The sequence below is a fragment of the Squalius cephalus genome (assembly GCF_949319135.1).
Source record: "Squalius cephalus genome assembly, chromosome: 13".
Classification (NCBI taxonomy): domain Eukaryota; kingdom Metazoa; phylum Chordata; class Actinopteri; order Cypriniformes; family Leuciscidae; genus Squalius; species Squalius cephalus.
Window position 1 is genome coordinate 36,575,364 of NC_137134.1, and position 18,847 is coordinate 36,594,210.

General features: G+C 35.6%; 2 protein-coding genes across 9 annotated transcripts in view; one reads left to right on the plus strand and one right to left on the minus strand.

The window, feature by feature from the left end:
* Nucleotides 1-12,924, minus strand: part of impact (impact RWD domain protein) — a 44,598-nt gene extending 31,674 nt beyond the window's left edge. The window contains exons 1-7 of one of the 8 annotated variants that reach the window (XM_079891319.1): nucleotides 12,852-12,895; nucleotides 12,683-12,710; nucleotides 12,600-12,649; nucleotides 12,404-12,532; nucleotides 11,975-12,027; nucleotides 11,832-11,894; nucleotides 11,675-11,754 (exon numbers count right to left, since the gene is read on the minus strand). In XM_079891319.1, coding sequence (XP_079747445.1) covers nucleotides 11,675-11,754; nucleotides 11,832-11,894; nucleotides 11,975-12,027; nucleotides 12,404-12,532; nucleotides 12,600-12,644 — 370 coding nt within the window. In that variant the 5' untranslated portion in view covers nucleotides 12,645-12,649; nucleotides 12,683-12,710; nucleotides 12,852-12,895. Of the gene's footprint in view, nucleotides 1-11,674; nucleotides 11,755-11,831; nucleotides 11,895-11,974; nucleotides 12,028-12,403; nucleotides 12,560-12,599; nucleotides 12,661-12,682; nucleotides 12,711-12,792 lie in introns of those variants that run through there. The other 7 variants (XM_079891321.1, XM_079891317.1, XM_079891318.1 and 4 more) reach the window with 7 other exon arrangements.
* A 1,061-nt stretch (nucleotides 12,925-13,985) lies between these two features.
* ing5a (inhibitor of growth family, member 5a) lies at nucleotides 13,986-18,845 on the plus strand. The gene is made up of 8 exons (XM_079891328.1): nucleotides 13,986-14,108; nucleotides 14,566-14,637; nucleotides 14,791-14,957; nucleotides 16,128-16,239; nucleotides 16,328-16,430; nucleotides 16,862-16,997; nucleotides 17,094-17,155; nucleotides 17,248-18,845. Exons 1-8 carry the CDS (start codon nucleotides 14,072-14,074, stop codon nucleotides 17,285-17,287), a joined length of 729 nt encoding a protein of 242 aa, XP_079747454.1. The 5' UTR covers nucleotides 13,986-14,071; the 3' UTR covers nucleotides 17,288-18,845.
* The last annotated feature ends 2 nt before the right edge of the window (nucleotides 18,846-18,847 follow it).

Below are 18,847 nucleotides of genomic sequence, written 5' to 3' on the forward strand. Positions count from 1 at the left end.
CACTTAAGTACATTCTTGATACACTTTATTTTACGTAGCTCATCCCTGTGTAATATTATGTAATTACAATGTAATTAGGAAACTACTGCATGCATTTAAGCTGTGAACTAGTGAGTAAAATCAAACTAAGGCAGAGATGGATAAGGTATGTATACACAAAGTACACTTAAGTATATTCTTGATACACTTTATTTTACGTACAGTAGCTTATATCTGTGTAATATTTTGTAATTGCAATGTAATTAGGAAGCTAATGCATGTATTTAAGCTGTGAACTAGTGGGTTAATTCAGATGGATAACATATGTAGATACACAGGAAGTGCACTTAAGTACAATCTTGATACACTTTATTTTATGTTACATACAAGTAATGCTACAGAACATACACATTTACCATGTGTAACTGCAGACCTTAGTAGCCTAACATATTTAAGTACTTGTTGTTACATTGTGTTATACTAAGTACTTTCTTACATAATTACAGTGTACCAAGTCCGTAACACGTATGTAACAGACTCGGCTTGTTACACATGTGTAACAGTAGCTGCCTATTACATGTGCGTAATTACATTCTGTAAGTATAGGCTGTTCCATAACTTAGTTACATGTTAAGTACATTTTGTTACATGTTATTACAAAGTCTATTACTAAGTAATTAATTAAGTAATTACTCTGTATCAAGGGCACCGTAAAATAAAGTGTTACCCAAAATGCTTACATATTGTACCTTTAAGCACATATTACCGCCTATGCCCTGTTGACCACTAAATTAACCATATTTAAACAACAAGTAAGGGAGCTCATCAGAAAATACCTCTGTGTGCTTGGCTTTTCATCCCCGTTTTTATTTAGCAAAACTGAGGCAAATCAATTTGGGAATTTAATTATAGCTTGTCTGAAAATTAAACTGGTTCCAAAGCTTTAACGACCTTCGACTGCTTTCGATTTCTCCCCAACGCCCCCACATCTCAGTGTCAGACGTGAATATTCATGCCCAACGGAAATATATACAAAAAAACAACCTTTTGATCTCTCTGAGGGGCCTTCACCGCACAACCTGCTGTAACTAGCATCTCATCTACATAATTACTGTAGAAACAGAGCTGATGTTTGCAGAGTATGAAGGGAGGCGGCACTTTTCATGACACCGTCAAGTATTAGGCCTGTAATCATTTCGTTGATGAGGGAAGACGCTAATTACATTCCCTCTGAAGTTTGATATTAGATTAAGTTACTTCTTCCGGAGTGACGTCACCGACAAGCACGGGAGCCGTGTGTATTTAGGCCTGTTTGTTTACTAAAATGTGTGGGGGGAACAAATTAGCATCGCTAATGTAATATTCGCAGTACAAAAAAGAAACGACTGCACGCATACTGAGCACATCACCGTGAAACAATGGGGGTTTCGGAAACACACGCAGAGTCGTCGAATCCAAAACGTTCATTTGAAAACAAAGGAAATCAAGTTGGAACGAAACAGATGTTCAAAACAGGTAATCAGGGGCGTCCGTGTCTTCAAAACACTAATGAATCATTCAAAAGACTGATTCTCTGTAGGGCACGAGCAACCTGTCGAAGTCGTGATCTCGAGATTGGGAGTTAAACAACCGATGTAGTAAAACAACACAAGGGTCGCTGGCATCAATTGCTTTCAATTAACTCAACAAACTGAATGCAGGTTCTTTGCCAAACCTTTTAAATCCGCACACACTGGTTTCAGCAGAACTTGAGTTCATGGGACTTGATTTCCTGCATAAAATCCCTTCCAAAGACCAGTTTAAACCGTAGTTTTCTATGGTTTTAGAGGGTTTTTGTGCACTTGTCAGCTGGTTACTGTGGAAGACCAGCTAACCTCACTTAAAGTCCCCTTGTAGTCAATCATTTTACCCTTTAAAACAGGATATTTTATTTCCTTGAAAAAAAAAATTCTTCATGCCTTAAAATAGCTTGAATGTAACTCGACACCCTTGACTCCTTTAGTATGCGCGGTTCTATGAATATGCAAATGAGCCCCGCCTCCACTCACTCAGCTCAGAGATCCACTGGTTGACGATCACACGTTGATCTGATTGGTTACAAGGTAGTTTGTGACGTCAGAAACACCAGCGATTTCAAAGCGTGTTTTTGAGACTGTCTTTGGTTCACTGCAGTTTTAAGGAGGAAATACTCAGCAATGCTGTCGACTTATGAATTTACACATGGCTTGTCTTAAAGCATATTAAAAACACCACATAAACACATAAACAACATTAAAAGCTGTATTTTCACCACAGGGGGACTTTAAGCCTTGTTCATACTACAAATTGGGCAACGATTTTGCTGCCTGAGAACAACTAAGCCAATATGTGAAGTCTTTGATCAATTAGTTTGACCTTTGCAACGAATCTAACAAAGCTTAGTGTCATGAAATTATGCCCTGCGGCAGCCTAATAAAGAATCAAAAGGAGCATAGCAAATAATGATAAGTGTGATAAACAGAGAGAATCTCATTATTTAGCAACATTACATCCCTTTATTTAACGTTTCTCTTCAAATTTAAAGGGGTCATTCACAATGGGCTCTTAATAAAAACTGGCTGTCTATGCAAACAATTTCTGAAATATATGCCAGATTTGTCATTCCCTTTTGCCAAAAAAACGTCAACAAGATTGTGGACCGCCATCTCCTTTTTAGCTATTGTAACAACACAAAGGTGCTTAAAAATCTGTAAACTTATCTTTTAAAGTCCCCCTGTGGTGAAAAGGCAGCTTTTAATGTTGTTTATGTGGTGTTTTTAATGTGCTTTAAGACAAACCATGTGTAAATTCATAAGTCGACAGCATTGCTGAGTATTTCCTCCTTAAAACTGCAGTGAACCAAAGACAGTCTCAAAAACACGCTTTGAAATCGCTGGTGTTTCTGACGTCACAAACTACCTTGTAACCAATCAGATCAACGTGTGATCGTCAACCAGTGGATCTCTGAGCTGAGTGAGTGAGTGGAGGCGGGACTCATTTGCATATTCATAGAACCGCACATACTAAATGAGGCAAGGGTGTCGAGTTACATTCAAGATATTTTAAGGCACAAAGAAAGGAAAAAAACGTTTAAATATGTCATTTTGATGATCGAAGATGAGTTTTAAAGGGATCATCGGATGCCCATAAGTTGGTATGATTCTTTAGGGTGTCCATGTAAAGTTTGTAATATACTTTGGTTAAAATTTCTCAATGGTTTTGTAAAACAACACCCTTTTACCTCCTCAAAAACAGCTCTGTTCACAGTGACCCGTTTCGGTAGCCTGGTTAAAACCAGACCATTCTCAGTAATAACTGAGTTATGGTCTGGCAAAGCTTCATTAATAACTCATTTCCAAAGGGGCGTCACCAACGGACGTCGCTCAAATGCCTCTGGGCGCAATTGGATAGACCTAAAACCAATCAGAGCGATCGGCATCGTGTAAAGCCATATGCTGCGTCCTAAGTTAAACTACGCCATAAAAGTATGTACTCTTTTTGTGAAGAAAAGGTATTTACTTTTGAATGTGTAGCAAATAAAGTAGGCAAGCTTTGGGACACACTACTTCGTCATCTTTATCGGACGGATCTGTCGCGTGCATCCCGTCACGTAAACTGCCGTCAATCATCTTGTCACAGTTAAAATCCTCTATTAAATCTAATTTACTTTCCTACCGTTTCGGAGAGAAATGTAGTAGCACGTTCATCTGCCAGTGGGTCTTTCATGGAGACTGTCCTCATGTGTTTGCAATTTGAATATAATAATGCATTTAAAAGTTGAACGGACGTCGCTCAAATGCCTCTGGGCGCAATTGGATAGACCTAAAACCAATTAGAGCAATCGTCATTGTGTAAAGCCCACCCCAACGTTTCTGATTGGTGCCTCGATTTGGAAGCTCAGGGCTTGATGGGCTTGAATGGGCTCTTTCAAATCTAAATTTGCCAGAAGTTTGTCTGGGTTTTCCCAGGCTACCGTTTCGGTGCATGTCTCTTTAAATGATAGAGCAACTGCTCTTCCGTGAGGCGTGTCGACACAAGACATGTAAAGTGATGCCTTGATTATTGCGTGTTTAGACTTTTTGAGTATATAAAAAAAGGAGTGAATGGATTTTTTTCATTGTATGGTGGCTGTGTCCACAGAATTTTGCATCCGATGACCCCTTTAAAGGATAAAATGATTGACTAAAGGGGGACTTTAAACCAAAACAAATGAAATTGCAAGGAAAAAAAGTGTGTTTAGTCCAGCAAACCTCCATCATTCTGCCTGAGGACACAGAGTTTCAGTGCTGATGGTTTCTCATCGCCGCTCATGCAGGGGATTACCGTCTGCACCGCACCTTCAGATTGACTCTGCCAGCAGGGAAGTGTCTTGTAGGTGAAGGTGTCAAGACTTAACGTACAGAACGGTTACAGATGGGTGAAGGTCAAATCAGAAGGTCTATTTAAGCCCACTATCACTGTGATTATGTCCTGATTACCGTCCTTTAACTCTGTCACCTTGAACAGTTGACAGTACAGCTTAGAAAGACTGATCAATCGAACTTCAGTCTGTAATTTAGTTTCTATTAAAAGCTTGTAATGAAGCGCGGTCGGATACGTTCCCCAACCCACAAGCCTGTCCTTCTCCAGCCACATCTGAGTTTATGGAGTGTGGCACCTTACGAAAGACTCGTGCGAGACTTAAAATAATTAATGGGACTTGGCTAATGAACAGGACGGCTAGTCACGCGCCCATTTCCATTTTTTTTCCCCCTGCATTCAGTTGGAGATCCATTTCCCTCTCAAGCGCGCCATTCATGGAAATGCATTTGCATATTAAAACCGTTGACATACATACATAATTCAAAATCGCAATTATCACATTCAGCAAAAGGCGTGGGAGAGCTGTCCTTCAAAAACAATAGCTTTTAAAGGATTTATACAGCCGCGTTTGGAAGTGGACTATGGTCTGGCGGTGTAAATTACACACTGTATGGAACAAGTACTAATTAAAATTGATAACCAATTGGCGTTATTTGTAGATTGCAAGATCATCAATGGGTAATTTCTATTGAAGCATGTTACTGGGAGACAGAACTACAAATCAAAGACTTAAACTTTGCAATTATGGGCTGATGCTAATGGAAATTTACCGTTATCGGTAAGCCCCGCCCCCCTTAGTTACTGTTGCTAACTCGGACAAACAAACAGAGTTAGTTGCTAACTGTCTTACAATGACAGCCGTCGGTGTGAAAACCTCGTCCCAATTTTGGACACAAAAGGACCACCTCTCGTCGAGGAGCATTCATGTGGGACTATATATATATATAAAATATTTTAAAATAAATATAGTGGGTAAAAAAGTTAATTTGGATAAGGGTAAGATTAAGTGAATGTACATTTAACCAGTTTAATATGAAAAGGCACTGAAGTATAGACCTTCGTTAATGTGTTTTTGACCTACACTTAGCTATTTAGGTTTGTACGTTAGCATGGACTTTAAAAGTAACTTAACGAGAGACCAGAAAATGAACGTTTTCGTCTTCATTGGGATTGGGGTCGAATCCTTAGGGAACCAGATTACTGTCTCACATCATTGGATTAATACACATCTTAATCCAAAGCAGACATTTTGCTCTGTCTTGTTTGGGTTTGGGAAATGGAATAAAATAAATTCCATTGCTCATCCTCTCAGGACACCGGGAATCAGTGTTGCACATCGTTTTACCAATTTTTGTAGCATAAACACCATCAAAACGATGAGAGCTTCGGATCTTCCCATGTTTCTCTATGGCGCTGAAACCTAAAGATGTCAGAGTTCCCCGTGCAACTGAAACTCGACTGCCATTGGCTCATCTGCCTTCGAGGGGAGGGGCTTACAGACAGATCAGTTATAAATTAACTTTTTCACTCATCGGCCATTTTGGCTCCTATATTTTTAAGTTACCGGCCATTCAGGACTTCAACTAGCCAAAAAAATGAAAAAGGGAAATAAACCACTACGTAACAGCGTTTATAATATATATTAATCGCGATTAATCGCATCCAAAATAAAAGTTTGTGTTTACATAATATATGTGTGTGTGTATGGAGTATAATTATTTTCTATATATAAATACACACACATGCATGTATATTTAAGAAAAATGTGTTATTTATATATAAAATATTTATATATAATATAAATTATATATAATATAAATATATATACACAGTATATACATGCAAATATTTCTTAAATATATACATGTATGTGTGTGTATTTATATATAGAAAATAATTATACACCATACACACACATATATTATGTAAAAAACTTTTATTTTGGATGCGATTAATCGCGATTAATCGTTTGACAGCCCTAATATATATATATATATATGGATATATATATATATATTTGGATTTCATAGCCTACATTCATTTCTTATTAGAACAAAATATTGTCATCCAGCATCTCCTCTTCCTCTTTCATCCACATCTTTTTCACAAAAAATGTGTTTTAGGTGGACAGATCAATACAGGACAAAGAACATCAGAAAAAATGTAGGATGTTGATAAATATCAATGTCTTTTCTGTTCACCAAATGCTTTTTAATCTTCGCTATTGCTTCAGTGCAAATTAACAAGCGTGCCGTTATTTGTTGTGTAGTGACGTGTGTGTTCAAGTAAGCCAGATATGAGCAGATTCTGTGCAATACGCCGTATTTAATATATCATGATGACTCACGAGTATTTGCACTAAATCTGCTCAGATTTGCCTTACACGAACTTCCCCATGAAGTGAGTAAACATAATAATGACACGCCAAATTGGCTCGTGATTTGACAGCGTTACACACCACAGTTGATTTTTACACGCATTTGGTGGGTGTTCATTTCTAACCCTGGTTTGCACTGAGAAACAACAGAAAAAGACCACAGAAAAAATTCTCCACTTGCCACTATCCTCCTTCCAGAACACGACAGCCAATCCTCAACGAGCAAAAATGATTGACAGGCCGACACCGCCTACACAATTTTTTGATAGAGCCAAAAATAAACCAGCATAACCAGCACTCAGAGTCTTTACAGAGCCGAGGGCTATCATGGAGACCAGAGTGATCTCTCAGGACGCCGTGTGGACATTTTAAGTGCCAAAAACGGCAAATTCCTTCCTTTTACGAAGGTTTCAAAATAAGATTTTCTCCACCTTCTGAAAAGAGTTGAGTGTCAAAACCCATCAGGGTCAATGCTGGACTTGGCACTGACCTCACGGGGCCTTTTAGAGGAAAAGATTAACAGGTTCTGTCAAAGCAGCGCGAGTCTTTTCATCGATTACGATTAGATCTCTGTGACGGCGAGAGAGAAGGAGCGCTCTTAAAAACACATCTACCTCTGCCCGCGACAGCTCATTTTATCCAGACAATTCGACTTTATCCAGACGCTAGATCAAAGGCATGGATCCAATATCCGGCGTGCAATAATTTTGCCAAACAGTATGTTCAAAGGCAAGAGAGATTAGAGGCGGATAACCAGGAGAAATGACTCTGAGAATGAGCTACTCATGTGAAAAGCATCCCAACATTTTACCAGCATGCGACGATTCGCAAGATTTTCAATATGCCGGAAAGCGCAGGAACTAGTAGTCCAGAGAGGATAGAGATCGGACTCTAATATTATTAATATTATTATTATTAGGTGTGGAGGTCCTGTCAAGCGTCACTCGGTATATCCAGGGTTATTTCTATCGTGACGTCAGTAAACCACATCAGTTTAACATTGGTTTAACAAACCTGTATGTGACGTTCGAAGATATTTTGTAGAACGTTGGGAACAGAGCGAGTTTTGGACCCCATTGACTTTCATTGTATTGACGAAATAAACACATTTTTCAAGATAAATTGCTTGGGATGTTCCTATTTTGAAGCTGCTTTTGATAAAAGCATCAGCAAAATAAATCAACGTCGCTCCAAAACCAGTATAACGTTCTTCTGCGGAACACAAAAGAAGACATTTTGTAGAACGTTGCAAACCGAACGACTTTGGACCCCATTGACTTTCATTGTATGGATAAAAAAAGCATTTTTCAAAAATATCTTCCTTTGTGAACTATATATATATATGATAAATGGCTTGGGATGTTCCAATCTGGAAGCCGCTCTCGATAAAAGCGCCAGCTTAATGAATAAATGTGTGAATATTTTTTTAATCCTATCTTTTTCCCACGCGCAGCAACTACACACCCCAATCCTCTCGACTCCGCCAGCATTTACACTGCAGAAAAATGCTTTTCTTACTTAATATTTTTGTCTTGTTTCCAGTCCAAATATCTAAAAACTCTTAACTCAAGATGCATTTACTAGATGAGTAAAATGCCATAAGATATTAAGTCTTGTTTTCTGGGGAAATAAATAAAAATAAGTGAGTTTTTGCTTAAAACAAGCAAAATTATCAGCCAATGGGGTCAGAAAAATAATGTTGTTTCTGTTTGAATTAAGATTATTGTTCTTACCCCATTGGCAGATCATTTAGCTTTTTTTAAGCATCAACTCACTTCATTTAGATTCATTCCTCTGGAAAACAGGACATAATATCTCATCTAGTAAATGCATCTTGATTTAAGAGTTTTTAGATATTTGGACTGGAAACAAGACAAAAATACTAAGTAAGAAAAGCATTTTTTTGCAGTGCATGCCGAGTTTTTGAGCATTGAGATGCTTCTTCCAGCTTTGAACAATCAAAAGAGGCATCTTTCCTCAAGCTGAAGGGTCTATTACGTCTAGGTTAATGACAGGCCGTGTACCTGATTACCGGCAGGCCTCGTGCACCTGTTTCAGTCGTGCCTCTTTCTGTATATTTCCGCAGAGAACGCAGTGTGCCTGCTATTCTTCTGAAAGAGCGGATGAAACAACAGACCTGAATGTTTGCTTGATTCCTCGCCGAGGCTTTTTCTCTGGGAACAGAAATGGTCATGTGTAATTTCCATCTGCCGGTGGAACGCTGTGTTCCTTTAAAGCTGGAGGGAATAAAGGACAGCATGAAACCCTTCCTGACTCTAATTCCCCCCATTCCAGAGTTCGCTTTATACACAAATTATTATGTTTTTTTTCTAGTGAGGCATCAGCTCAAAACAAAAAAGCCCAGGACAAACACAACAAAACCCAAGTGTGGCTTTAACACAACAGGTAATTAGTCCAGAGAAGGAGCGTCGCGTACCGAGACGAAATCCAAAAGCTGAAACACTCTCAGTCTGTGACTTCAATGGGAGAACGGCTTGTACTGTCCGCAAAAAACTAAATCAACATTTGGTTTACAAAGCATGCAAGAAACAATCACGTTCCCTGCCAAATGCATTCACATGCCATGACGTGCAATTCACATGCAAATTGACGAATAGTTTGTCCAAACTTCTGCTGAACACAAAAGAAGATATTTTGTAGAACGTTACTTTGGACCCCATTGACTTTCATTGTGTGAACGAAATCAACACATCTTCTTTTGTGGTGTATGATAGATTGCTTGGGATGTATGTGCAACAGGTAAGTTTAATACTCCAGGTATATTCCTGACTTCACTGTCTAATTTCTCACCCAAGACATAGACGTATTTGTACAGACTTTAGATATGCATCAGTTTTGCATAATAAAGACTGATTTTGAACATCCTCATAAAACATTTCAGATGAGACAATTGGTGTGTCCATTTACTGCCCCCTAGTGTAAAAGCACATATGATCACAGACATGAAACAATCCATCAGGCTCCTTCAACTCACAATTATGCCAATGTGTATATAAATTATGTATATAAACTAGGGCTGTCAAACGATTAATCACGATTAATCGCATCCAAAATAAAAGTTTGTTTTTACATAATATATGTGTGTGTATGGAGTATAATTATTTTCTATATATAAATACACACACATGCATGTATATATTTAAGAAATATTTGCATGTATATACTGTGTATATATATTTATATTATATATAATTTATATTATATATAAATATTTTATATATAAATAACACATTTTTCTTAAATATATATGCATGTGTGTGTATTTATATATAGAAAATAATTATACTCCATACACACACATATATTATGTAAAAACAAACTTTTATTTTGGATGCGATTAATCGCGATTAATCGTTTGACAGCCCTAATATAAACCAGCTAGCTAGGTAAAATAGGGTTTATGTGTCAAACATCAATCCCACACTTCTGGATGCTGAATGATCATTATTAAAAATACAATAAACAACAAATTGACGTTAAAGTTTATGTTTAAATATAATGGTGACACTTTAGTTTAGGGTCCAATTCTCACTATTAACTAGTTGCTTATTATCATGCATATTACTAGGATATTGGCTGTTTATTAGTACTTATAAAGCACATAATTAATGTCTTATTCTGCATGATCATATTCTACATCCTAAACTTAACCGCTACCTTACTAACTATTAATAAGCAATAATTAGGAGTTAACTGAGGCAAAAGTCGTAGTTAAAAGTGAGAATTGGACCCTAGTCTAAAGTGTGACCAATATAATATATGAAATACAGTAAATAAAATGTAATAAATAAATTTTTTGTGCAAAACTTCGGGCGCAAGTCATTAATACTTTTATTCATCAGGGATGCATTGCTTGATCAAAAGTGACAGTAAAGACATTTATAATTTTACAAAGGATTTCGATTTCAAATAAATCTCGCATCAATCACAACAATGAAGCAGCACGACCGTTTTCATCATTGATAATAATCATAATGTTTCTTGAGCATCAAATCATCATATCAGAGTGATTTCTGAAGGATCATGTGACACTGAAGACTGGAGTAATGATGCTTTGATCACAGGAATAAATTACACTTCACTATATATTCACATAGAAAACAGCTTATTTACATTGAAATAATATTCCACAATTTTTATTGTATTTTTGATCAAATAAATGGTAAGCAAAAGAGGAACAATCTTACCAACCCAAACTTTTGAATGGTAATATATATATATATAAATATACACTGCCGTTCAAAAGTTTAGACGGTACGTTTTTGAATGTTTTTGAAAGAGTCTCTTCTGCTCACCAAGTCTGCATTTATTTGATTAAAAATACAAAACAAACTGTACAAATTGTGAAATATTATCACAATTTTAAAAGTTGAATGTTCAGCATCATTACTCCAGTCTTCAGTGTCATATGATCCTTCAGAAATCACTCTAATATGATGATTTGATGATCAAGGTAGTATATATATATATATATATATATATATATATATATATATATATATATATATATATTAGGGCTGTCAAAAGATTAATCGCGATTAATCACATCCAAAATAAAAGTTTGTGTTTACATAATATATGTGTGTGTACTGTGTATAATTATTTTGTATATATAAATACACACACATGCATGTATATATTTAAGAAATATTTGCATACATATACTGTTTATATAGTTTATATTAAATATAAATATAATTTTTTTATATATATATATATATAAATAACACATTTTTCTTAAATATATACATGCATGTGTGTGTATTTATATATACAAATTTAATTATGCACAGTACACACTTTTATTTTGGATGCGATTAATCGCGATTAATCTTTTGATAGCCCTAATATATATATATATATATACACACACACACATATATATAGTTAATATCTAGACAGATTCTCCAATCTTACCAGCACTTTGTGATTTGTCTGCGAGGAATTCCCTTATTTTCTCCACCCAGAGGTACAGAATATTCTCCCCAGTATTCTCCCTAAACAAGACAATCACATTTCATATTTCATATCCACACAGATACACTGATCTGAGAGTGAAATGACACACACTCACACATACAGCTCCTCTAAACTGTTGGACAGGGTCCTTCTGTCGGGTCCCCGGAGCCAAGCCGCGCTGTCGGGAGGAATACACACCAATCACTGCACATTTACTTCACGTTTCTTTATTATCTGCACTGAAAGCAATATACATACTTGATCTGATATATCGGAGGCGCTGAGCTCGGATAATCTGGAGGAAGTATGATCTTCAAACAAAAATTAACATGCATTTAATATTTGTGCTGGGCAACGATTAATCGCATCCAAAATAAAAGTTTGTGTTTACATAATATATGTGTGTGTAGTGTACTGTGTATAATTATTTTGTATATATAAATAAACACACACATAGAAATATTTGCATGTATTGTATATTTATATTATATATAAATAACACATTTCCTTAAATATATACATGCATGTGTGTGAATTTATATATACAAAATAATTATACACCGTACACACACATATATTATGTAAACACAAACTTTTATTTTGAATGCGATTGATCGCTGCACAGCCCTATTTAATATTCATGAGCGCGTTTTGCATATTCATAAGTTCGATCTATGTTTCGTATACCTGTAAACACACCGTCCATGAGGGCTTCTGGGTGTCATCTGATATTCTGATGCAGAAAACTCTCGAAGCTTCATCAATCACACACCATTCTTCACCATAGATGGAGGAAAGCGCCTCAATCTCCTCTATCTGTGTGATAAACATCAGCTCAGCTCAGCTCATTATCATAAGACAGAGTAACACGAGGCTTATGTACCTGAGACTGCAGGTCAGCATCACTACTCTCTTCTGATGAGTCCATCGAGTTCAACACATGACTAAAAAAAAAAAAAAAAAAAATCAACACATGACTGCTGAGGAAAAGTTCCTGTTGCGCACAGATTTCACTGTTAAAGTCAGACTTGTTAATATGTATACGCCTTATTAATATGTATATGAATATAATGTACCGATCGATTGAGACTGTGAGAAGTACATTTATATATTCAAAGTGACAGATAAAACGCACGTGGTCTTGAAGTGGGAAAGTCTCAAAACAACACACGCACAGTGCTTCCGGGTTAGAGCAGGGGGTCACGTGGGCATCTGATAATTATTGTATGTTTGCATAATGTGTTATTATACATATGTATTTTACGTATTTGGATGTGAAACATACAGAGTAAAAGGTTCATATTATAATGAATAAATATTACTTTGATAGTGTATTCAAGTTATTAATATTTTTCATTACTTTTATTTTAAATGTTTTAATTACTGGTATTAATGTAAATTAAATGGATATATTAAATATAATATTTTACTGCTACTTTACATTATTGACGTATTCTAAAAAATAAAATAATTTAATAAAATATTATATATACTTTTGATATTGTATTTGATTATGATAGAATATTAATAGAAAGATCCATATGGAATAAGTATTATATTAATAATATTTATTTTAATCATGTATTCGAATTATTTATTAATATATATATTTTTTACATTTTTAATTATTAATGTCAGTGTAGATTAAATGTATATATTAAATATAATATTTCACTGCTACATTAAATTATTGAAGTTCTAAAAAATAAATAATTGATTTGATTAGTAATATTATATACGTTTGATATATATTTGTGTTCGATTATTAATATGATAGAATAAAAAGTCCATATTATTTGGAATAAATATAATATTAATAATATTTCTTTAAAAGCTCTTATATTACTAATATAAATGTTTTATCACCATTTCGTTATTATATATTATATAATACTATCCAATATATAATATAAATGTTTTATCACCATTTCGTTATTATATATTGGATAGTATTATATTGATTCTAAATCATTAAAATGTAAAAAAAAAAAAAAAAAAACTATATTTGATTATTAATTGTATATTTATTGTATGTTTTTATTGAATGTTATTACAATTAATTATAATAATGTTTTTATTGTTATCTGTTATATTGTTATTTTATCTGCCAGTCTGTTTTCTCTAGATGGAGTAAAAAAAGAAAAAGAAAAAAGATCTAGATGGAGTGACGTCGAAAGAGCACTAATGAGCCAAGCCCCACCGCCAACCAATCAAACCACGGCATTCAAAAACGTCGCCTGTCAGCCAGTAGCAGAGAACTAGCTCATTAATTATTCATGACATGCCAATGTTGTTCCACCTCACGCGGGCTGGCGGAGGAGAAAAACATACTGGAAACGAGTGAAGATCGTCACCATGGCGACAGCGATTTATCTCGAACATTATCTCGATAGTGAGTATAATTCACTTCCGAACAAATACAGCGGATTTAACGTTTTTTTTAACGCGGGATTAAGGTGTTTTAAGAGGTCCAGTTTGAGGATGTTTTGATGGCTAATGTCAGATTAGCATTAGCGAGCTTCAGCTAGTCAGCCAACAGGTTGATTAGCTTGTTTTCTACTGTACAACACTGCGTAAATCTACGTGATTCTTTTATTTTGTTGTTTAAGTGGTGTTATGTACATCTATTGTGAAACTAAAGCAAGTTGTAAATGCATTACAGAAAGTAGTTAGCCAGCATGCTAACAACATGCTAAGTCAACAAAGTCATGTTATGTGAGATTTTATGTGTGTATATGTATTTGTACTCAGGTATCTGTCTAGATAAATAGAAGATGGTGGTCTAGAACGTTCCTCTTGTATGTAAACAGTACTTTTTTTTTTAAATTGAGATATTTTTATGATCCTAGGTATTGAAAACCTGCCCTGTGAGCTCCAGAGAAACTTCACACTTATGCGGGAACTGGACAACAGAGCGGAGGGTGAGATGACATCCTAAATCATACTGTGCCGTCTACCTAGGGAGCATCTTTGGGTATTATAGGGCGTTCAGTATCGTGACCCAGTCCCAGAGAAGTGTCATGAAAATGGATGAAATTGATGGATGTGTTTTTGGTCCCCCCCTTCTTTTGCAGAAAAGAAATGCGAAATCGATAAGCTCGCAGAAGAATACATCACTAACGTCCGAAACCTGGCCCCCGATCAGAGAGTGGAGCACCTGCAAAAGATTCAGAACGGATTCAGCAAATGCAAAGAATACAGCGACGACAAAGTGCAGCTCGCCATGCAGACGTACGAGATGGTCAGTGCCGGCGATCCCAGACCGGGTGGAAACCTGGAAATATGGGAATTTCAAATGTGTGATTTACACGGAAATTTCTATTCTCAGTTTGTCAGAAAAGATGGAAATTTGTTTTTATAGTAAATATAATTTTCTGTATTTTAATTTAATTATTGAGGAGATTTTTGCAATTTAAAAATGTAAAAGTTAAAATGAATTTTACAGTGTGGGAACCTCAAACATGTTTATTTAAAATTTTCTGCATTTATCTTCCCATGTTTGTCAAAAATGGCCTGATTTTGTTTTGTTTTTTTATTTAAATTAAATGAATGTACTATAATTTAGTTTGATAATGTTTTTTATTTAATATTTTGTATTTTTAGGGGATTTTATGGTGCTAAATTATATTTATGCAATAGTTATAATCTATATATTCACTTTTTGAGCATAGACCCTGAAATGAAATTTCTAACTTAAACTCGTAAATCTTCAATGCTTTGGAGCAACAGACTGAAGTTTGGTCTCTTTTTAAAGACGACACTTGGCTGAAGTGTAAAAAAGTGAACTTACACAATTTTACATTTTTTGTTATGAAAAATGCTCTAAAAACAGTTTTCAATTCTTATGTGAAATGCATATTTTTCCAAAACACATTTTTCTCTAAAACTGAGAGAAAATCAGAGCCATAACAAGTCGTGTTCCAAATTTGAGTTTGATATCTTAAAAACTGAAATCTAGTTTCAGAAAAGCACCAGAGGGTGTGTATAATAAGGTTGTTTTATTATACTTGTATTAATATTTTGAATTTTATTTGGTTATGATATTTTTGTATAATTTTGAGTAATTTGCTTATGTGCTTTTGTCATTGCATTTATTTTTTTATATTGCTATTTAGGTTTAATTTATTTTTATTTCAGTTTTAGATCCAAGCAGTTCAACTTATTTCAGTTTATTGCCAAGGCATCATTTCAAATGATCATTTACTAAGTTTTTCAACTAATATTTACATTTTTTCAGCTTTATTTAAATGAACAGAAATGTTTTAATAGTTTTAGTTAACGATAATAACCCTGTCCAGTCAATCACTGCGGTGTTATTTTGAATAGTTTGATTTGCATATTGTTTTGTTTAACTTTTTGTTTAATTTTTTGGTATTATTATAAAAAATAACCCCGAGCTTCTTCTCACTAGGTGGACAAACACATCCGAAGGCTGGATGCTGACCTCGCTCGCTTCGAGAACGAGCTGAAGGAGAAGTTGGACGTCAGCGGCTACGAAAGTCCAGACAACAGAACGCCCAAGAGTAAGACCCAGCGTGGCTCGTTTTGGACAAATACATCGCGTGTCGTACTGTACATGATCAAATAAATATGAACTGTTGTCCTCTGTAGAGGTGAGTGGCAGAGGAAGCCTGAAGGAGAAACGACGACCGAAAGGAAGAGGACGGAAATCTTCAGACGACGACTCGCCACGGAAAAAGAAAATGAAAAACGGGTGAGAGTCGACTTTAGGAAATGCTTCGCCCCAAAAATGACAATCATACAAGTGAGAAGCAGCATCAGATTTGTTTCCATCCATTTTTATGCAAATTTTGGGATACCTCTTAAAACAACGCTGGATTAAAATCCGAGATAAATTCTAAAAATGCGCATGCGCTCAATTGGAAACACTGAATAAATCCCAAGACGCTCAACATAAACCTCACATGTCTTTGCCTCAGCAGAGGCTGTGATTGGATAACTGGAGTAACCAGCGGACCAATCACATCGCAGCATCTCAAATGTTGGTTGAGTCAAAGTCTGTCATCAGAATGATTTTGTTCCCTTGACCACATGAGATGGAAACGCTGCTTTATTCGCAGATTTTAATGCAATATTCCGTAATGTTTGATGGACACGTTACTATTTCCACTTTGTTTTCCGCAGCCCTGAGTTCTCTGAATCCGTCTTACCAGTTCACCCATCAGACGTCTTAGACATGCCTGTGGATCCCAACGAACCCACGTACTGCCTGTGTCACCAAGTGTCATACGGAGAAATGATCGGATGCGACAACATGGATGTACGAGCGGATCCATTCACTTTAAACTGTTTTTCTTTTTTGTGCCTTTCCTCATGTATTTCTTTAACAAACAAACAAAACTGCTTTTCTTCACAGTGTCCCATTGAGTGGTTTCACTTCGCCTGTGTTGATCTGACAACAAAACCCAAAGGGAAATGGTACGTCGGTCTGTTCAGAGTTGCTCAACGAGGAACCGTCGATATCTTTGTTTTTGAAGATCACCAAACAGCTTTTCTTTTCTTTCTTCCAGGTTCTGTCCACGATGCACCCAGGATCGAAAGAAAAAATGAGATGTTGAGATTACGTTTCTGTATGAATATACATATGCATATATATGTATTTTGTCTAAGTGGTAAAATAGGATAATATATACTCCTTTATATGGCCATGATGAAATATATGAGGGTCACGAGAAAAAACAAAGTTTTTATTTTTCAAAGTACTTGAAATGTTTCCATTTGTTTGAGTTTCATTCTGTGTTGTCAAATTGTCTTTTTAGGCAATTTCGGATATATTATATATGATATAGGCTGTCTATATATATTTTCCTCTCTTTACTTACTGATTATTTTTATGAAGCTTCAAGCATCCAAACTCTTGTGCTTTGCTCATGAAATGTTTTTAGCGCGGCAACAAGTCGTTCGGCACGGTTTCACTTTTAAGACGCTGAATTCGGCAGCCAACGTACGATTGTATTTCCCGCTCTTGCACTTAAAGTCCAATACGACTACTTTTCCTGAAACTACCCATTTGCTTTGAAACTCTCTCTGTTGTTAGAGAGAAGTGAAACTTTGAAGTGCAAGTAAAGTGTTTTATTATAGAAGCTTGTTTCCGCCATGGAATAAAACCATTTAAAAGATAATTGCGAGATATAGTGTCAGAATTGGGATGTATAAACTCGCAATTGCAAGAAATAAAGACAGAATTGTGAGATATAAACTCGCAATTCTGACGTTTTTTCTCGCAATTCTGACGTTTTTTCTCGCAATTCTGACCTTTTCTTGTAATTGCGAGATATAAACTTTTGCACGATTAGGAACGATTATAAATGGAAGCTTGTCTCCGTCGCATAATAAAAAAATAAAAAAAAAGGTAATTGCGACTTTTTATCCCACATTTTTTACTTTTTTTTCTCGCAATTGCGTGATATAAACTTGCAATTAACTTTTTTTTCTTTTCTTTTTTCTGTAGCGGAGACAAGATTTCGTATTTAATCGTTCCTAATCGTGCAATTGCAGATAATAACCCAAAATCTCAAGGTATAACTGCCGTCATTTGAGGCTTTTCCGCTCGAGTTGGACAATCAAGTTCCGCTTCATTCTTCGCTTTATTTCCGAGAATCTTTTGCCGAACTCAAAGCGATTAACTACTGCATTTCAAAGCGACAGTACACGTGCGACGTCTCGTTGTTGAATGTTTTAAACGTGTGATTTTGGCAGTATCTGCCGTCTTTTCTCCAGCAGCTTTGATGCACTTTTTAATCGACGGGACTCGGCACTTGTGGCTTGTCGCTTTCCGATTCAAAGCCGTTTTTAATGCGCAAACAAAATGTCAAGAGGATCTACCAAAGTGAGATTAAGCGGTGTTAACGCTGCTCTTGTGTTATTTTATGATTCTATATGTGATCCAAATATAAAACATGAAATATTACTTCTATCATATTGACGTGAGACTACCTTATTGAACACACGTACCTGTACGTCTTTATATCGTGTCATCAGTAGTGGGTAGAGAATCCACAGGGTTGAAAGTGTGACAATCAAGTAGCGTTTTATTTTTTCATGTTTAACTTTCCCTGGATATATGTTCCGTACAGCTTTTCGTAAAAACAAATAAATATTTACCATTAA